General features: G+C 34.8%; 1 protein-coding gene across 1 annotated transcript in view; it reads left to right on the forward strand.

Annotated features, from left to right (window-relative positions):
* Positions 1 to 21,804, forward strand: part of GBE1 (1,4-alpha-glucan branching enzyme 1) — a 287,252-nt gene that overhangs the window by 141,293 nt on the left and 124,155 nt on the right. Inside the window, exons 4-7 of the mRNA XM_046002591.1 lie at positions 2,489 to 2,614; positions 3,427 to 3,562; positions 5,644 to 5,734; positions 9,337 to 9,546. Of these exons, the coding sequence (XP_045858547.1) occupies positions 2,489 to 2,614; positions 3,427 to 3,562; positions 5,644 to 5,734; positions 9,337 to 9,546 (563 nt within the window). The remainder of the gene's footprint in view (positions 1 to 2,488; positions 2,615 to 3,426; positions 3,563 to 5,643; positions 5,735 to 9,336; positions 9,547 to 21,804) is intronic.

Here is a 21,804-nt window from a genome sequence, read left to right on the forward strand (position 1 = left end):
GAATATTGAAGTCATTCAGTAAATGATTCAGTAATCTTTTGTCAGGTGTAGAGTATGATTTTACCCTACCTATGAGCTTATAACTTAGCTTGTTACTGTTTCATGCAGTCTGGCAGAATGCACACAGCTTCTGGGTCAGAGACAAATGATCTTATCAGTCACCACACAGTAAGCAGCATGAGCATCATCTTTGCATTGGTTTTCCTTGTCTTGCACATCCCATGGAGTGACACCAAGGGGTCCTGATAGATGCTACTCACACAGTTGGTTTGCCTCATGGCTCCAGAATATTCATCTTGGGGAATTCATTCTTTTATGGCAAGCAGTAAGCAAGCCTGTTCAGTATATTCAGAGGAGACATTATCTTATTCCTCAGGATTGCATGCTACAAACACAACTCTGAGAAATGGCTTCTGTCATTAACTGTCAAGGCCTTGTGTTCTTGGCATACCCAGAAAATATGTAGGAATATGATACATCGATGGACATCCTTCCAACACCCATAGCACAGTAGCCTCTATAGACATGTGTAAAACAAGCAAATTAATGTTCTAAGGAATGTTTAAATTACAGTCAGAATGAGGAGATTCTTGATGTTGTCTACTTAAAGTTTCAAATATTCTCTCTGCCAACAGGCACCTTCGCAAATAATTACGGGTATATGAATATCCTTTGGAGGAAACCATTTTGCAAAGGAGAAAAAAGATAGATAGATGGATTAAGCAGAGTGTTATTTACTGAAAACTGATTACTATATTTTATTTCCCCATGGCCTATTCTCATTTGATGAGTGAGACAAAGGACCTTTTCTTAAGCATATTACTATTGTATATTATACCAGAAATTCATGTGCCTCAGGGACAGACATATCTTTTGGAAAGAATACTACTGAAATGGATGAATCCTATTCATTCATCTTTTTATGATAATTATTTGAATCCTAGCAATACTTAGCAGTCAGTGGCTTCAATAAGTAGAAGGCCTAATGAAGGAGAAAGAATTTTGCTTATGTGAGTTAGACATTCCTTTTCACCACTCACCTGCTCTTCCATCATAAATGATAATTTATTATTTTTTGGTGTCTGCAGAAAGTGTTGTGGTTGCCTGTTAAGAGCAAAGAAAGTGAGTATCAGAGTCTCTGTGTTTAGCTTTTGGCTCTGCTATTCAGTGACTTTTGGCAACTCAGTATCACTTGATATTTAAGTAGTAAAGATTCTCTAGAATCAAGTAAGGTATAATGATGAAAGTCTTTTCTAAACTGTAAACATTACACAAATATTTAATTATCAAGAATTATGCACACTAGAGCTTTTCTCTATTTGAGGCGACTGAACCTATGTTCTCTCTCAATGCTAACGGCATAATATAGCTTCTAATCTGAACAATTTTGATCATCCTATACCTATGTTTAGAAGGTTTAATTTAAAAAGAAAACTTAAGAAAAAAGCTACCATTTCAGTCTCTTGGAAGCTCTGCTCATGTGGTTCATATTGTTATTTAACCATGTTGATAAATTCAAAATCTTTTATTCAGCATTAAGTCTATAAGGGTGGATTTGCTTTTTTTTTATTATTGATAACACTAGTGATAATATTGGCAGATATAGGAATGGATGGCTAAAGGGGGAAATCCTTGGCTTTATATGGTAAAGCATATTTGGAATAAGGTATAGAAGTTGAAAAGATATATACATATATATAGAAATATACATACATGCACAGATATCACTCTGAAAATATTTGCAGAGTAATATCTGTGCATGTATGTATATTTGTGTGTGCACAATACAAATGGTAATCAAAACTCATTTTCCTCCTTTAGCTTCTTGAAAATGTTATAATTGCTATGAAAACATAATGAAAGAGATGGCAGTATAGCTCATTACCTTTTTTTTTTTTTTTAAACACATCATAGGGTTATGTCCTCCTGTTGACTTATTCACAGTAGTTTCCAAAATATATTCTTGTCTTTTTACTACCTACTTTCTGTCTGCTTTAATTAACCATTCTAATGGTTGACTGGCAATGATGGAAGTTGCCAGAGAATCATAAAATATTTCAGCTGAAAGTGACTTTAAGGGTCATATATTATAACAGATAAGAACGTAAAATCCATGGAATTTAAATATCTCTTTTTTTTAGATTTCATTTATTTATTTGACAGAGAGAGAGATCGCAAGTAGGCAGAGACAGGCAGAGAGAGAGAGAGAGGGTGAAGCAGGCCCCCTGCTGAGCAGAGAGCCCAATGTGGGACTTGATCCCAGGACTCCAAGATCGTGACCTGAGCTGAAGGCAGAGGCTTAACCCACTGAGCCACCCAGGTGCCCCGAATTTAAACATCTTTAAGGGTACAGATTTGTATGGTGGTTTAGATTCTTATGACCATTCCTCCTCTTCTTACTATAAGGTAGAAGTGCTCATAAACTCTTAGGTGTTATCTTAGCGTTTTCAAGGTATTTTAAAGCAATAACATCTCATTCTCTTTTTAGGTAGTTATTAGGAGTAAAAGTGGAGAGATCTTGTATCGTATTTCACCATGGGCGAAGTATGTGACTCGTGAAGGTGATAATGTGAATTATGATTGGATACACTGGGATCCAGAACACCCATATAAAGTGAGAACAACAAATCTTTAAATAAATGCTTGTTCCAATATTTCTAGGAAAATTAATTTTTACTTTTATAAATTTTATAGTAATGTTCAACCTCTCTCCTCACTGCCAGTTTTATCTTTTTACATCATAGTGTAACCGGTATACTATACATATATCAGAGTCCATCATCTGTAGCCAATAAATTGTTGACTTTTTAGTCTACATTTAGTCATAAAATGAGTTCTTGTTTTATCTTGTGTTTCTGAGGTTAGGAAGGAGAGAGAAATCTCTACATAGTGACCTGAAAGGGATACTGCTTTTTTTTTAGTCACAATTTCTGATTTATCGCAGATTCTTCAGTGATGTAATATTTCTCATTGTCATTGGTTTGAAGCAGGATCAGTGTCCTTAGGAACAAGGGATAGGGAAGATACCTCATGAATGTATTATTTTGAATTATTTTTAAGGCCGTATTATTGTCAAGGTTTATATTATCTCTGAAAGCATTTTTTTTTGTCTTCTACATTATTGGAGCTTGTTGATAAATGCTTTGCCTTTAATAATTATGTGTGCATTTCAAGCTCTTGTGTTTTCTCTAAGATTCAGTGATAAGGCATAAGCCATTTCCTGATTGCTCTTGTAAAACAGATCCAATAACATGATCCTAAAAAGGAATTTCTTTTCAAGAGAAAATTTAATGGATGTAGCCAAATGCCTTTTATATGCAAAAGCATTTCCAAACTATTTGAGTTGATTCACCATTTCATTTAACATGCTTAATCAGTTAGTATCATACCTGTATTTCTGATCTAATTTAATTTTATATTCTGTAGTTTAAGCATTCCAAACCAAAGAAGCCAAGAGGTCTAAGAATTTATGAATCTCATGTGGGAATTTCTTCCTATGAAGGAAAAATAGCTTCTTATAAACATTTTACATGCAATGTACTACCAAGAATCAAAGACCTTGGTAAGTAATAATTGTGATTTTTATTCAGATAAAATTTTAATGAGTCTGTTCTCTTATTAGAAAAGCTAATTACAAGTGTCTCTTTTTTTGTGTTAAGAGATTAAATATGTAATAGAAATGCATTTTATTTTAGGCTTCTCAAATTGCCCTGTAATAGTGATAGCATAGAAAGAGAAATGGAATAAGATAGAGCATAAGAATTCAAGATATTATTCCAATTTCAATTTTAAGTAATGTGAACTGATGGCTTCTAAATTGTAGATAAATATGTAAGCATAATTACTTTTCTACAGGAGAGAACTTTTATCAATTTAAGTGGTCATTGATTATAGCCTGTTCGTTTTAGTCTGTTAGGGAAAAAAAAAAAAAATCTTACTTTTTTTAAGGTTACCGGAATTCATATTGTATCGAAGTATATACATAGATCTCTGGTCTGGATGACTTATTTGACAAATATTTATGGTGCATCTTTTTTCTAAGACACACTGTTCTAGATACTTTTAAGTTGGACTGTAATGACACAGATCTTTGTCTTCATGGAACCAACCAGGAGAGTTAATAGTGTACTGCAGAATTATTGATTCAGAATGCTTTAAATTTGTTATTTTTCTTTTTATTGGTAATGCTTTTTTATCATTTCACAGCATATTAGCACCTACTCCAACAGCTAGGAAGGAAGATAAAGTACATTTAATTATCCTGCTTCTGGTAGGCAGTTCAAACTTTGGCTAGAAGATAGGTTTGCAACTCACTGTTGCAAGCTCTTAGTTATACATGGATCTTAATTGTCTGTGATGGTGAGGTCAGATTTCAGAAACCAAAATTAATTAAATATATGAAGAATTTAATATTAATTATATTTATTAGGTATTACATTTAAATTGTCATATTTGAGATGTTCTGCCACTTCATACTGTAATACATTGTTTATGACCCAGATCTTGCAGAAGGTTTGACAGAACAAGGATTCTCTTGTTCATTGTTGTGTTTCAGTTGAATAGTTCAGAACTCTGAACATAAATGAATCTAAGAATGAGTAATGCCATAAAATTAATTATCAAAACCATAAATTGGTGCTTGATCATAAGAATAGTATTTATTTCATAATAGAGAAATAAACTATAAACTCTATTTTGTTAAAATACTAATTGATTTATGTTTTCTGAGCAGGAGTTTATGTACATATTTCTATCATGATAGAAATATGTTTTTGTAATGAAAAAGCCAACAGCAGATTATGAACCATAGTTTATGCTGTTCTTTAAACATGAGTCTCTAAATCTGAATGTGACTTTGCAGTTGTTCCAGTATTAATCCATTGCTGAAATATGTACATGAGAAGCTATACTGACATGAACTGGACTTTGAGAGCAGAGTATTTTCTATGTATGTTACAGAAATGTAACGAAGGAAAAATGCTTTCTTTATTATTTTTTTAAAAGATCAAAGTTTCTTCTTTATTTGCTTATATTAAAAACATATTGGTAAATGCTTTATGTGTGACCATGTGTGCATACATACAACTTTGAAGTACTTGATTAGGTATTGAAATTGCAGGAAATAGAAGAATTAATGCTGGCTTTGTAAAAGCTACTTTGTGGAAGAATGAATTTACTGGTATATCTTATGTAATGGAAATAATTGAAATACAAAGAAAAAGGTAAAATAAAAAGTTTATGGCATGCAACTGGTTACTTTTATTTAGCTTTCATAATCTTCACTATGAATATTACAAGTGCAACTGAAGTTTAGCATATGTAGATTGCCATCTTTAATATTCTAAAGTCAAATTAAGAGTGTATTTGCATATCATTTATTACTCATTAAAATGAAGACATTTCAAATAGCTAGTTAGAGTACAACTCTCAAGAACTAACTGTCCGATTTTGTGTTAGAAGGTCAGACAAGCAAAAGATGTTGAAGTAGTAGAACTTTTCAAAGTGATCAAATCATTTATATGTAAATGATCATATGTAAAATTTAATGTCTTCAGAACAAGGATGCTGGGTTTATTTATTTTTTTCATTTCTTTTTTTTTCCTGATGTTGCTTTTAATCTCTGTGTGACCTTTGCTTGTATAGGTTACAACTGCATTCAAATGATGGCAATTATGGAGCATGCTTACTATGCCAGTTTTGGTTACCAGATCACGAGCTTCTTTGCAGCTTCAAGGTAGAATGAAACTCCCAATTACAACCATTTTTTAAAAAATTTTATTTATTTATTTCTTTGACAGACAGAGATCACAAGTAGGTAGAGAGGCAGGCAGAGAGAGAGGAGGAAGCGGGCTCCCTGCTGAGCAGAGAGTGAGGCTCGATCCCAGGACCCCGAGATCATGACCTGAGCCAAAGGCAGAGGCGTAACGCACTGAGCCACCCAGGTGCCCCCCAATTACAACCATTTTTACTTGAGGAAAAAAAAATGAATTTTTACCTCTATATAATGTTGTTTTATAACCAAATTTAGAGTAAACAGAGTTAACAGAAGCTGAGTTGTTTTTTTGTTTTTGTTTTTTGTTTTTTTACTGAGATCATAGACTCTCTTCCCATCAAGCCTTAGAGGCTGGCCATGATTCAACACTGCTTTTCATGAAATATTTCTGATGAAGAATATCCAATTAACCTGTTGAAATCGTCATGCATTTGGAGGCCCAAGACTTACTTAGAAAATCATGTCTCATGGAAATCATTATTGCCAGACCTCACGTCCTTTTCTAAAAAGAGATTGGTTATGTAGGAATATGACTGAGAAGGCTTTTAGTAGGACATACTACTGCAGAAAGATCGTCCTTTCCAGGCTAAAATCCAAGGAATCTGACTCTGTGGGCAGAAAGACATCAAGGAGTCCTATGTAATTGAAAAAGTACTGAACTAAAGGACTACAAGTTGAATAAGTCCAACATTGTCTCCACCTCATGGAACTCACACTGTCGTGGCATATAATGTTAATCCAGTAATCATATGTGTTGATTTCTACCCATGATAAAAGCAAAGAAGAAAATTACAGAGTGCTATAATAGCCTAGAATGAGGGATCTAATCAATTTAGATTAGATCTGAACTGATGTTGGAACTGAGATCTAGAACATAATTCAGAGTGAACTGGGAGGAGTGGTGAAGTGGGAATAGGAGATAGCATTCCAGGCATAGAGAAAAGATACTGATCCTTTTTTCTGTTTCTCTTTATAGTCATTCCCCTTGAATAAATTACCTATATTTACAATCTCTAAATCTTTCTTTCCTCTTCTTTCTTGAACTCATTCCAAGTGGGCTCTTCACCTCTTCATTGAAATTGCTCTAGTCAAGTGTACTGATGACCTCCACACTGTTAAATCCGCTGATCAGTTATTAACTTACTTGAACTGCCAGCAGCGTTTGGCACAATTAGTTACTTGTAACTTGTTAGGACATTTTTCTTTCCTTGGTTTTCAGGAAAACTATTATCTTCCTGTTTGGGTTTTTCCTATCTGTCTTGCTGCTTTTTATTTCTTTCTTTTTTTTTTTTTAATTTCCTTTGCTTTTTCTGACCACTAAATATTGGACCTCCAGGGCTTAGCCCTTGGTTCCATTCTGTTCTGTTCGTGTATGACATATATTGGGGGGTCTCATAAAATGTCATCCACTCTTACGGTTTAAATACACTTTCCATTGTACTGGACTCCTCCCTTTTTGTCCATTCCTATACTCTAGCTATCATAAAACCTAACCACCTTGTAACTTCAAAATGTTTCCCAAATCTGGCTTCTTCAACTGCCCCTACCCTGGTCCAGCTTGCCATTATCTATAACCTGGATTATTTCAGTAGTCTTTTATTTTTTAATTCTTTTTAAAGATTTTATCTATTTATTTGTCAGAGAGAGAGACAATGAGAGCAGAAACACAAGCAAGGGGTAGTGGGAGAGGGAAAGCAGGCTTCCTGCCAAGCTAGAAGCCCAGTGCAGGGCTTGATCCTAGGACCCTGGAATCATGACCTCAGCCAAAGGCAGACACTTAACAACCAAGCCAACCAGGCACCCTCAGTGGCCTTTTAACCAGTCACTGTTTTCTCTTGTTCTCCTACCAATTTCCTAACCTTCTCTCGCTCCATACACATGTCTGGTCACCACTTTAAACTAACAGATTATGTCACTCTCTTGCTTAGAACCTTCTAGTGATTCCTCTCTCTTTCAGGTTAAGTCAAAGGTCTTTTATTTTGGGCCATAAGACCTCCTGTGATCTGGGTCTTGGCTGACTCTCTAGGCTCATCCCCATATTGATCATTCCACTCTGGCCACACTAGCCTATTTGCTTTCCTTTCAAGTGTTCCTAGCTTATTTCCCCAGTGCCCTTTCTTTCTAAATATTCTGTCTTTTAGATATTCACATGCCTTAATCCCTTCTTCTTTCAGGTGTTCATTTGAACATTGCATTCTTCATGAAACTTTCACTTGATAACCCCGTTTGAAATAGCAGACCCGCCTTTTCTACCAGTGACTTGACTTCATTTTTCCTTTGCGAAGTTATTGCTATCTGACATCCCCCATGTTTTGCTTATTTACTTGTAGTCCTCCAAATAGAATGTAAATTCCATAAGGGCAATGATATTTATTTGGTTCACTGCTGAATCCCAGAGTATAGAAAATTCCATGACACATGGTAGATAGCTTAATAAGTATTTGTTGAAAAAACAAATGAATGAATGAAATTTTAAGGCTATTTATTCTCTGAACACACTGCTCATTGAGTAGGAAAGAAAGCTAGATGGCTGCGATAGGGAGAGAAAGGGGTGAAATGTCGTCAATCTTAAGTTATTGGAAGGAGCCAAATTAAGCAGTGCAGTAGGTTATGAGAAGGCCCACAGTCTTCATCCTAAAGACAGTGAAGTGCAAGTATGATTTTAGGTAAAGACGAAATGATCACAATTGCGTTTTTTAAAGCTAGGTCTTACTGCTCAGTGGGTTGGCTACCAGGAGACGTGCTATGTATTGAGCACTGTGCTGTATCAGGGGAAACCAGATAGTCACAAGTCCCTGCACTCAAGTGAGGAAGTGAGACAATAAATAATCACAAGGGGGATTGGGTGATTACTTATTTAAAAGCAAAGTTGATGCTATGGAAGGCCAGTATTGAGATTTTACATGGGTTAAGAAAAACCTTCCCTCTTAGGAGTGATTTGTTTTCTATTTCATGCAGACAAGAAAACTGCTATTAACACAAACATACGTGCCTATGCCCATGTTTTCTGCTTGGGTAGTGACTGACATGGCACAGTCTCTTGGCCTTCTGGCACCTGAGGTCATTCCAGTTTGGGAATAAGTAAGTGCAGGAGGCATGGCTTCACTCAAGGCACAAAGGATATTCAAAGAAATACTCCAAGAGCCTCCAACCCCAAGCATACACATTCATGGGAATGGCCAAGTATATGAAAGGGGATGACGATGCTCTCCAGGCTAGATAGGCATGGAGAAAGAAATCAGAAGCTCTGAGTATAGAGAAATGAAATTTACTGCTACTTACTCAAGATGTGAATTTCTTTGGGATGTAAACCTACATCTAATAACTAGATTTAAATTATTATTGTGTTTTATTGAATGCCTTTAAATTTTGTTTGATAGTAAATATTACCACTTTGAGTTATATCTTAGTAATATATCATATTGAATTTGCATATTTCATATGAATTTGCATATTTAAAGTATCCAGTACTGTACTGTTAAAATAATTGATACACAATAAATGATTAATTGTTTGCTTTAAATATGAAACTATTTTGTTTTTGCTTTATTCTTTACGTTTAGCCGTTATGGAACTCCTGAGGAGCTAAAAGAATTAGTTGACACGGCTCACTCAATGGGTATCACAGTCCTCTTAGATGTGGTACACAGCCATGCTTCAAAAAATTCAGAAGATGGATTGAACATGTTTGATGGGACAGATTCCTGTTACTTTCATTCTGGACCTAGAGGGAATCATGATCTTTGGGATAGTCGATTGTTTGCCTACTCCAAGTAAGTACATATCATATGGAAATGTCTTTGTTTAAAAAACATTTCAAGGAGTATTACTAAATTCATTGTGTATGTGTGTGGTCTTTCACTGGTATATAATATCTTATTTTGATTATTTAAAATTTTATAAGAAATCTTTAACACAGAGAATTTACCTTATTTTGAATAGCACATGTATTTGTGGTAAGTTGCATTAAAAATCAGTTTTACCAGTCTTAGGTCATTTAAAATATGTTAGTTACATCGACATTTAAAAGGATTAAGGTGAGGGGCGCCTGGTGGCTCAGTGGGTTAAAGCTTCTGCCTTCGGCTCAGGTAATGATCCCAGGGTCCTGGGATTGAGCCCCACATGGGGCTCTCTGCTCCGCAGGGAGCCTGCTTCCTCCTCTCTCTCTGCCTGCCTCTCTGCCTCGTTGTGATTTCTCTCTGTCAAATAAATATTAAAAAAAAAAAAAAAGATTAAGGTGAATTTTTTTAATAGCTAAAAGGATACTTTATGAGGTTGAATTAACTATAGCAAATCCCCTTTTAATAGAAATATGCACATTGTTTTAAGCACATTTTAATGCACATTGTTTAAGGTAGTTTTTAAAAATTGTACTTCATATTTTGCTGTCCTAATAATATTGCCATGTTTTTGATCACAGCTAAATTAATATAATTTCAATAACAACTAACATTTATTAGTATGTAATATGTCAGGGATGATGCTAAGTGTTTTAGATGTATTAGCTACATATTTTATTTATTTTTCATAGCAACTCTACTTATACATGGTAAGTCCTGTTGTTACAACCACGTTACATAAAAGTAAACTAAGACTTAATGGGCTAAACCCATCTCTGACTTCTTTTACCATTTAAATAGAAGGATGTTTTAGGTGATTAAATAGCACAATATGGCAAAAATATTTCGAAAGTCAAAAATACTATCAGTTTGTATCCATTATTGATTATAAGTGAAAATATAATGAAAACATGCTGTTGGGAATATTAAAAGTAGCAGAGTATCAATGTATAACTAATTTTTTATAGTATTTTTCAAAGAAATTTAATGAGTTTTCTTTTTGTTGTTGCATTATACAGAAACATACATGTATCTGGGAAATGAGCAGTATAGAAAAATGCTTTAGCAAGAACTCTGACAAAATTAAGATTTCTAATTTTTTAACATAAATTAGGTGACTTTCATGTGAAGGAAAGTGTTTTGTTTTGCTTTTTCCTGAATATTATACATTGTTTTATATTTCATAACCGTGTAAGAATCACTCAGGCCAGATGAAGCAGCATAACATATGAGAAAAGACAAGAGGTAGAAGCGGGTGGCAGGGTTCCAGGCCTAGTTTCATTCTGGAACAAATTGATTAATCATTCTGGTTCTCAGGTTTTTCATTATAAGAGGAGGCAGAGTTCGGGGTCTAATACAATTCCCTTTGTAAAGGTATTTTGTTTTTGTGTCACCTTTTTGAACATTGCTTTTCCTACTACAGATTTATAAGAAGTAAAAAGGCCTGAACCTGTGCTAATTCTGTGGTATAACTCCACTCTTGAGAAAATCTTGTAAACATAGATTGTGGGCAAGTGATACAATTAATTGAACTCTGGTTCATATTTAGATGAATAAGAGTTAACTCTATACTGTAGAACTGTGCCTTAGGAAGGACATACATTAAGTGATTAAATTGTTGTGTTATGACACAATTATTCTGTAGAACTGTGTTTTTAAAAAAACCTTTAAGTGGGTGGATTTTTATGTTACAAATGATTATTTATTTTATTAAAATATTTATTATAATGTGTTTTTCTCTACCTTGAGCGCTCACAGTCCATTAAAAGTTATCCAATTTTCTAAAGAAAAGGGATTATACACAATTGTTTTAAGAAACATTTCTATTGTAAAAGCTAAAGCATATTTAACATTTTATTTAATACTTGTTTCTTTTATTATGGAATTAACTATTAATCTTTCTCAAGGGCTTGCTTTTGGCAAATAATATATAGCATGGTTTTTGGGTTTTATTTTTAGTATGACTAATTTTTTGGTTGCATTATATCATATAGGTTTAGTCCTTTGTAAATATAGTTCCATTTGAAGTCCATTTTATCATTCTATATGTTGTTCTATGTGATCTCTATATTTTCCAATTTAATAGGATCAGACTTTTCTGTATCAGTTTATACTTATTAGTTATGATATCATCATATAATATAGATAATACCCTACAAAGCCAAATTAAATAATTTAAATCACTAAATTTAAACAAATAATTTTTTAATACTTGGATTTCTCAATATATGAAATACTAAAGATTCTAGGGCTCTGAATTATTTTCTCAATACTTCATGCAATTTATTAAAAGCTTTTTTCACAAAATTTATATTAACTTGATGAAACTTATCAGGTTTTTCTTTTGCATTTTCTTCTATTTGACTAGTTATAGCATATGTAAAATATGTATATGTAAAATAACATTGTATGTTATATAAAATGTGTAAAATAACATTGTTCTTTGCAGTGTGACAAACTAGCTCAAGATTTCATGTCTTCAGATAGCAGTTGTTTATTTATTTTTTTTAATATTTTATTTATTTATTTGACAGAGAGAGAGGTCACAAGTAGGCAGAGAGGCAGGCAGAGAGAGAGGGAGAAACAGGCTCCCCACTGAGCAGAGAGCCCGATGCGGGGCTCGATCCCAGGACCCTGAGATCATGACCTGAGCCGAAGGCAGAGGCTTAAACCACTGAGCCACCCAGGCGCCCCCACAGTTGTTTATTTTGCTTCCAGATCTGCAATTTGGCATCCCTCAGGAGGACAGCTCTTCCTTTCTTCATGTTGTGTCAGTTGGAGTGGCTCAGTTCAGGGGTGGAGCTTTCAGGATCCACTTTCAAGATGGTTTACTCACATGACTGACAGTTGGTGCTCACTGTCATCTAGGAGCTCAACCATGGCTGTGGGCCAGAGGGCCTCAGCTCTTCTTCTTGGAGCCCGCTTCACAGCCTACTTGGGCTTTCTGACAACAATGAACATACTAAATAACAGGACATGAAGGCTTCCATTTCTTTTGGTCTGGATCAAGAAAGTGACAGAGCATCATTTCTACTGTCAACTATTGGTCAAACAGTTACAATTTCAAGACCTTGTAGACCCTTTCATTCAAAGGCAGGAGCATTAAAGAATTTTTGTGCTATGTTTTTAAATCCCCATATCTTGGGGTACCTGTGTGGCTCAGTTAATTAACCATCTGTCTTCGGCTCAAGTCATGATCCCAGGATCCTGGGATCAAGCCCAGCGACCGGCTTCCTTCTCAGTGGAGAGCCTGCTTCTCCCTCTCCTTCTGCCTGCCACTCTGCCTACTTGTGCTCTCTCTCTGTCAAGTAAATAAATAAAATCTTTAGGAATAAATAAATAAATTCCTACGTCTGACAAATTTTGACCAAACACAATGAATATGCCATTTCACAAATTCAAAAAAATATTGAAATACCTGTCTGTGAGGAAATACTTTTTCTTTAAGCCATATTTCTGTGGTAGAGAGTTTTGTCTAAAATAAGCAAGTTTTGAAAAAATATACTTTTCATTATAAAAGTAATGTCATTGTTGATAGAGAGTATAAAAAGGCACATGTTATCCAAAATAAAAAAAATATTATTCTTAATAAATATAAATAACATTCTTTGTACATGGGTGCATTTAATGAACATAAACTCATTAAACATGCAAATAACACATGAAAACCTAGCCTTCGCTAATATTCTCCCCATAAAGTAGCTACTCTGCCTGTAATTTTGGGTTTGTTCCTTATCCAGATAAAGTCAGAAGCTACATATTTTAAAATGTACGTTCTTTTCCAGCCCTTATCTTTGATTTGTTGATTAATATTATCCTCCATGGAAAAGTATATATAAAAATGGTACATGGTTTATGTAAGGCATAAGCCTCTTCTTTGAAAACTTGTAATAATTTTTGAAATTATTTTATTTACTGTTTGAAAAAATTAATCTTATATAGAATCAGCTTCTGTAAGATATGTTGCTGATGCTCATTTCATCCTATCTATATGTCACAACCTGTCACCGTTTATAATCTCTGATTCAAGTGCCATCATCAGAGTTATCAGAATTAAATCTCTCACTCTGAGTAATACCAGAGATCCTGACTGCGCTGTTTCATTACCTGCTATGAATAAATTTCCAATCAGGAGCTGCCCATGTTTTAATTTTCTGTCTACTCGGCTGAACTGCCTTCTAGCTCTGCTAAATTACTAATGACAGTTCATAACAGAGATTGGGTTGTCCTTACTTTAGTTGGTAAAGAGAACTTTCTGACAAATCTGTCACCTATAAGTTCCTGAAGTTTCTAGAGTTAAGAAATAATGGATACAATTTAGAGGTCTCAGTTTTAAATTCTCTTTTGCATATTCATCTGACACTATGTAAATGTACTTGATAAAATAACAAGAAAACTGCAGATTTGTTGATCTTAAACAATTATTATGCCTTAACTATTGTTAAAGCTTCAATTGAGTACATTTGCTTTGTTGACTATTTCTTTCAGAGATAAGATATTGAATGTCAAAGGCGGTAACATAGTAGAGCTAATGCTCATATTTTCCCTGAACCTTATTACATTTGGATACAGAGGTAGTATAATTATATTCCATCAGCATGGGTTCATGGTGAAACAACTATTAGGTAGGAAGATACTCTATTGTTCTCTTGAGTTACTAGAGTTTCTTCTAGAAACAAAAGTAAATCCAGTTTGTTTTTTAAGGTCATAATTGTGAATAGAATGAAATACTTCTTAGTACGGACACTAAAATAATTGGATTTTTAATCATGGTGGGCCTTTCCTATACGTTAGAATGTGGAAGGAAATTCATGGGGGCCTTTCCTGTTTAGAGTGGATATCTTAAGAGGTCTATGATATCATATGTTTTTTTTCTTTTTTTAGCTTGTCAATATACCAAATTCCATTTATTGATTTTTGAATGTTAGGCCAGTCTTGCATTCCTGGGGTAAACCCTCATGAACATAGTTGCTAGTATTCTAAACAAAATTTTAGCATATTTATACATGACATTTTATCATGATCAAATCAGTTATTAATGATCAAAATCTTAACTTAAGGATTATTATGCACTGATATATTATCTAAGGAGTGTCTGGCACCATCATGATTAGCAAGATGTTTAAAAACTAAGCATCCAGGACATGAATAGAAACTTCTAAAATTATTATTTTAAAATCATGTAGTTCTTTGTGGTCTCTTAAAAGCAAAAACCAAAAAGCCATGTCATTGGGTGAAATAATTTCACTTTTTTCCTGCAGCAAAAATGACCATGGGGCCCCTGGGTGGCTCAGTCAGTTAAGTGTCTGACTCTTGATTTCATCCTAGGTCATGATCTCAGGGTCGTGAGATCGAGCTCCCAGTCAGGCTCTACACTCAGTGTGGAGTCTGCTTAAGATTCTCTCTCTCTCCCTCTGCCCCTTCTACCCCTCTTCGCTTCCCTCCCCACCCTCCCCACTGTGACTTCCACATGCTCTCTTTAAAAAAAAATGGCCACAATAACAAATAGATAATAGCAAAAATAGAATAGTAAAGATAAATGTGTACAACTACTTTTGAAAACAGTTTGGTATTATCTGGAAAACTTAAAGATTCACATGTCCTAGGATGTATTATAAAGCCTTTATGCTTGGTTAACTCCTGGGCATATGCTTATCAGAAGTTTGGGAAAAAACAGACTGAAAAATCATTCCCTTCAGGGTACAGGTGATATTTTAAAAATTAACTTGAAGTAATGGTCTTTAAAGAAATTTCTACCAGGGAGAGAACATTGGAGGAAAATACCAAGAAAAAATTTCCATCATCATGATTTTATTGCCACAATTTCAGTCATAAAATTTCTTTGCATGCACATAAATCTTGGTGGTAGTATTTACCAAACTTTTAAGATGGTTTCAGTTTTAGTATATCTTAAGCCCATTGGTTATAAATATAAATGAATCCTCTTGTGGTTACTCAGCAAAACTAGCCTAACTTCAGGGAAAACAGAAATATACAAGTCAGATTTCAGCAAAGATGGTAAATGATGGAAGGAGTTGAAAAAAATTTTATAATGTAATAATCATAGTCATTGATCTTCTCATTCATATCCATATATTTTAGTGAGCTGTTATGGCATTAAAGTCATATATCAAAGTGACTTTTAACTTTAACCAGACCCTTAATTATTTTATCTTTATTTCAAAATTAGTTTTGGGGCACCTAGGTGGCTCAGTCAGTTAAGCGTTTGTCTTCAGCTCAGGTCATAATCCTGGAGTTTCAGGATCAAGCCCCATATTGGGTTCCCTGCTCAGCAGGAGTCTGCTTCTCCCTCTGATCCTCCTTCCTTTCGTGCTCTCTCTCATTCACCCTCTCTCTCTCTTTCTCTAATAAATAAAATCTTTAAAAAAACTTTTTAAAAAATTAAATAAAATTAGTTTGTGTGTATAAGTTAACAGTACATTTACTGTATTACTAAAGGGTCACATATATACAGTTAATAAATAGGTATATAGGGAAGAATGTGTTGAAAAGTTTTCACTGATAGGGTACACAATCAAAAACATTTACAAATCACTGAATTAGACCATTTTTAGTTAGATTAAAGTTAACATCATAGACTTTTTTTTTTTAAATATTTTATTTATTTATCCTACAGACAAAGATCACGAGTAGGCAGAGAGGCAGGCAGAGAGAGAGAGGAGGAAGCAGGCTCCCTGCTGAGCAGAGAGCTCCATGCGGGGCTCCATCGCAGGACCCTAGGATCATGACCTGAGCCGAAGGCAGAGGCTCTAACCCACTGAGCCATCCAGGCGCCCCAACATCATAGACTTTTTAAAAATAAACTATTCTTAGGTTAAAATCATAGATTTTTTAAAAATAAACTACTTTTTTCTGAATAATTCATGTTTTCTATTGACTTAACAAATGTTAAACACCTACCAAGTGTCCTGTCTTCAGAGATGTGATATTTTCAATATATTTAAATGTAGGATCGGGGCGCCTGGGTGGCTCAGCGGGTTAAAGCCTCTGCCTTCAGCTCAGGTCATGATCCCAGGGTCCTGGGATCGAGCCCCGCATCGGGCTCTCTGCTTGGCTGGGAGCCTGCTTCCTCCTCTCTCTCTCTCTGCCTGCCTCTCTGCCTACTTGTAATCTCTATCTGTCAAATAAATAAATCTTAAAAAAAATGGCTATTAAATGTAGGACAAACCCTAAAATATATGTTTTTAATTTCTTCAATAGATTTCCAACCATTTCATATTTTTTAACTGAGGTAGTACATCACCTCTTTAGACAGACAAATATCTATCCTATTTGCTTTATAAATTTATGAAAAGTAAAAAGGATGATTTTTGTAGATGAATGATCAAAAGATAGTTTTGGAGATAGATTTAGCAAACAGCTAACCATTCCAAAGACAGACAATTAAAAACAAACAAATAATAGCCTATTCTTCATTAAGAATATTACAATCTCACAGTAAGATTGTTAGTAGCTTCAGTGAATGCTGGATATCCCATAAAAAGTCTTAATTGTTTTCTTCTTTCATAGTATTTTTTTTCTTTTTTGTATTTGTTTGTTGTATAAGCCAGAGCCTTATTTCAGCTTGATTAAGGAAAATGACTAAATCTACTATTTCAAAGAGGGTAGAGTTCGATTCAAAATTCAGACAGATTAATTCTCTTTCGTAAAAGAGATTAAGAAAGTTGCTGTATCAATCTAATCTGTCTGGATTTGAGTGTGAATAGTAGAAATACAACTTCTCTCACAGGGTTTATACGATTATTCAGCCTAGCAGAAAGGTTTCTGTTGATGCAGAGTATAGCACAGGGGTGAGGATTTATAGTCTTTGTGTGAACTTTGTTCCTGGCATTATCTGCCCTGTTTATTCCCCTCAAGTCTAAAATTTAGGTGCATGGGGATATTGTGAAAATATCTTGAGTGTTTAGGTCTTATTCATCTGTAATACTCATTCTCAAATCCAAACTCACTCGAAAGTAGGACAGTTCTACTTGGTAATTGGCCTTAAATTTGAAAACACTGTGCATTGCTCTGATAGTAGCTTCTTTAGGTTAAGACAGTGGTCCACGTTAGTGAAAATGGTCTGAAGGTCCCCATTCAATGATTATTCATTTAAGTGTGGAAATGACGTGGAGTCTATAAGAATAATAGCTGGTTTTGTTAATGACCTTTTTAAACAAGCAAGTAAAAAGTGGCAAAAAATCTATTTCCATCTGTGGAAAACAAGATGACTTGTTTAAGCATGTCTGTTTTCTAGGGTATGGACTAGCAGTTTTGAAGTTACAAAGTAATATTTCATAGTTTCCTAGCCGAAAGATTTCCTTAACATTAAGGGACAGATAAATAATCCATGTTGTACTGAGCCAATTATTTTCAGAAAATATGAGTATTTCATAATTTTGGAAGCACACATTTATAAGTAATATAAGGATTATTCATTTTTGAAGGCTTTCCCTCTATTTATATAGATTAGCCATCAGGCCTCTTTTTCTCTAACTCCCGAATTTCCCCTCCACATTTTATGATGTGTGAGATATCCTTGTTTGGTTTTACCTCAAGTCTTCAGTCTGTCTTCTTTTTCTTTCATTGTTAATAAGAGAAGCCCTCAGCCTCAGGATTTATTTCATCGTCTCCTTCCAGGTTAATGTATCTTCCAAAGATTAGACCTTTGCCTGTGTAGCCTTTCAAAAAATTCTGTCAGCTGAAAGCATCAGTAAAACTCAGGAACAGTAAGAATTAACATTTTCTCTCAGTGCTTCAGGAAACAAAACAGCATAATAACCAACTTTTCTATAACTTGACCTCTGTTCTTGGTACTGTGTTAAGGATAGCAAATGCGGCTGACTAGGTGTCCAGGTGTGTTCTTCTGGTCTTTATGGAGCGATGATGATCATAATGATTTCAGTGGTCACCATTGTTAAGGGGCATTCAATTTGGAGGCATTATTGAACTTCCTTCTATGACTATCTGATAGAAAATGACTCCTCTCGTCCTCCCACCATTCCCTCTCTCCTACTCTTGTCTAATTTTTCTCCATTGCACTTATACCACTGTGTGACATTCTGCATAGATATTATTTCATTTTTAATTTTAATGATATATGTGTTGTTTATATATTAAATGTGAAGTTAATAATTCATCGTTTATAGAATATATTTTATTTAAACTAAAGTGATCTCAAGCTTTCTCTATCTTATAAGCTTTTTATTATCAAATTTGCTTTCCATGAAGGTGACACAGTATTGATTTGGTGGTGTTGCCTGTTCTTTCCAACTGAATTCAAGGAAGGAAGCTACAAAAGATACTGCCAGCCAAAAAACAATATATATATATATATATATATATATATATATATATATGTATGTGTGTGTGTGTGTGTGTGTGTATGTGTGTATATATATATACACACACATATATAGTGAAGATCTGGTATAATATAAAATAGGTGGTTTTGGAATTAGGTAACTTGGATGATGAACTAAGTAGTTTAACACTTCAAACTGTTTCATGTGTAAAGAACTTATAATGAAGGACTCCTGGATGCCTCAGTTGGTTAAGTGTTTGCCTTCTTTCTGCTCAGGTCATACGTGATCTCAGGGTCCTGGGATCAAATCCCCCGTCGGGCTCCCAGTTTCTCTGACAAATAAATAAATAAAATCTTAAAAAAAAAAAAAAAGAAAGAAAGAAAGAGCTCATAATGATATTATTTATGTGCCATAGGGCAGTTGTTCAGACTATTTTAAATAATAACTGAAAATGCATGGTAAACTAGAGTATAGAGTGTTAAGGAAAGTTTGGAGTTATCCTTTCAGATTTTTACTATGGAAAGTAAGCAGGGCTAAGCTCATGGACCAGGCAGGTAACTGAGGGAAGTAGGCCAGGTGGTGCTGTTGGCAGCTGGAGCAAACAGGTTTAGTCGAAAGGGGCTGCTGCTCACAGCTCCTGCCTGTTTCCATGTGAGAAAAGTCACAAGTCAGAAGTCCACACTTTATTTGAAATCTCTCCATTTTTAAATGTCTTGGGTCATTGGAAGAGGTAAGCAAGAGGTTTAACCATGTGTTGACCTGCAAAGCTGGACTTGGGCTCCTCACCCCAGTCCTATCCTTGGAATGTACATTCTGTCTACCGTTTCCATGGTGGAAGCTGTTCCATGGACAAAGCCTTGAGGTAGTGAGGTGTTGCTGAGACTACCTGGAGAGTATATGTACCTGAATACAGTTAAGGCCCTTATAAAAACTTTCAAGATTCTGGTGGACAGGTATAGAGATCCACTCATCTTGCAGCTGCCCAAGACAAGCCCTGTATGTGAGTAAGTTCCGTCCTTATTAAAACTGCCACCTCCCAATCTGGAGTGGCCTGCCTCTTTCTTGGTCTCTCCCCACCTTTCATGTATTCCAGTTTCAGATCACACCTAGGAGGCTCCTGAGGTTGCAAACTAATAGCCATTAATTTAAAATTTTGAAATTATCATACAGACCAAAGGAACACACATTTGAAATGGATCACCGCTGGGCCCCTGGAGCTGTCTCTGTAACCTAGGATGTCCCCTGAGTCGTGGCAATATCAGATTCTACCAAACTTCGAAGAATAGTAGTAAATTAAGTAGTGAGTCAAATATGATATGGACAATGATACTTTTATAGATTAAATATGACATTGTAATTATTTTTTCTTCGGATTAGCAATGAGAATTTTATAAATTTAAACCCCTTGTATGATATTATCACTCAGAATTATGTTAATATCTCCTTGATTTTAAAGAGCAACAGAAGAAGTAAGTGCCTTTTAAGACAGTCTCAGTAAAACAGTACATTTATTGAGGAAATCTACATATATATATACATTTTTTTTTCATGGCAGAAGCAAGAAGGACAAACTGTAGGTCAAGCAAAGCCCATGCTAGCTTATTATAAGGCAACTCTTAACAACACTTTGTCAGAAAGAAAAACATATATATACATATATATATATATATATATATATGTGTGTGTGTGTGTGTGAAACCTTTGGTTCTTTTATATATATATGTATATAAAAGAAACCTTTTCTAAGACCTTGCATCTAAATTGTGGTTTCTTTAAAAAACAAACAAACAAGCAAAACAGTAATGACAGTTGTTGACTTTGGGAGGCTGTATAGAGAATGGGTGGATACCTGAGCTGAAGGTATCAACCTGGACTCAAATACTAGTCCATCACTGATTGGCATGCAAATACCGCCAGATTAATGAGTCTTTCTAAAATTTTATTTCTCCCTCTGTAAAAAAAAAAATTCTAACTGTACCTCACTCCTATGATTGTGAAGATTTAGTGAGACATTTATCCCCATATCTGACTTGGAGTTGTGATCATTGCATTGTCACTGTCCTTGCCATATTATTGTCATGATTTTCTTGTGGGCAGATGAGCCAGCCAGCCTAGTCCTCAGAAACATCATTAGAGGCATGAAGACGACATTGTATTTGTAACAGCATTGTATTTTCATGAGCCAGAATGTGCCATAATTACAGAGGACTTTTGTTCGTGTGGTCTCACACTATATTTCAAAAGCACATTAAGCTGTTTTTTTGTTGTTGATTTTTTGTTTTGTTTTGTTTTGGGGGGGGTTGGATAGAAGCACAAAATTAGGAACATTTGTGGGAAATGACTGATCATGATCCACATCTAGTGGAATTGAGAAGTCACAGCCAAGAGCAAGGGTAGAGAGAGAAAACCCGTCAAGGTCAGAAGCCAGAACGGAAAGCAGAGCAATGCAAGGCCACTCAGGTGCAGCAGTGAACAGGTCCACACTGCAGTTGTCTCTCGGAGCATCATTTAACAAACTGCCGTGTAGAATAATCATAATGAACATGAGTCATTAAAAAAAACTTTGTCATGTTTGAAAATTTTCTTCTAAGATGGCAGGAGAAAGGAAAATGTAACTCTGAAGTATTTCTGTTAAAAAGGCTAAAATTTTAAATGTTATTTTAAGGGGTAAGTTTACGTTATCTGTCAGTTTTTTGGATCAGGATTACTGTGTAGACTTTATTTGTGTGGACTGCTTTGTTCCCTTTTGATGTGGGATAAGCAAAATATCTACCTACTATTTTTAAATTTTCAGGTACAGAAGGCATTGTATTAAACAGTGTTGAATTAACTTTTAAATCAGGGACCAGCTTTTACATTTCTTAGGACAATATTTTAGGCTGCTGTG

The sequence above is a fragment of the Meles meles genome, chromosome 4 (assembly GCF_922984935.1).
Source record: "Meles meles chromosome 4, mMelMel3.1 paternal haplotype, whole genome shotgun sequence".
In the NCBI taxonomy this organism is placed as follows: Eukaryota; Metazoa; Chordata; class Mammalia; order Carnivora; family Mustelidae; genus Meles; species Meles meles.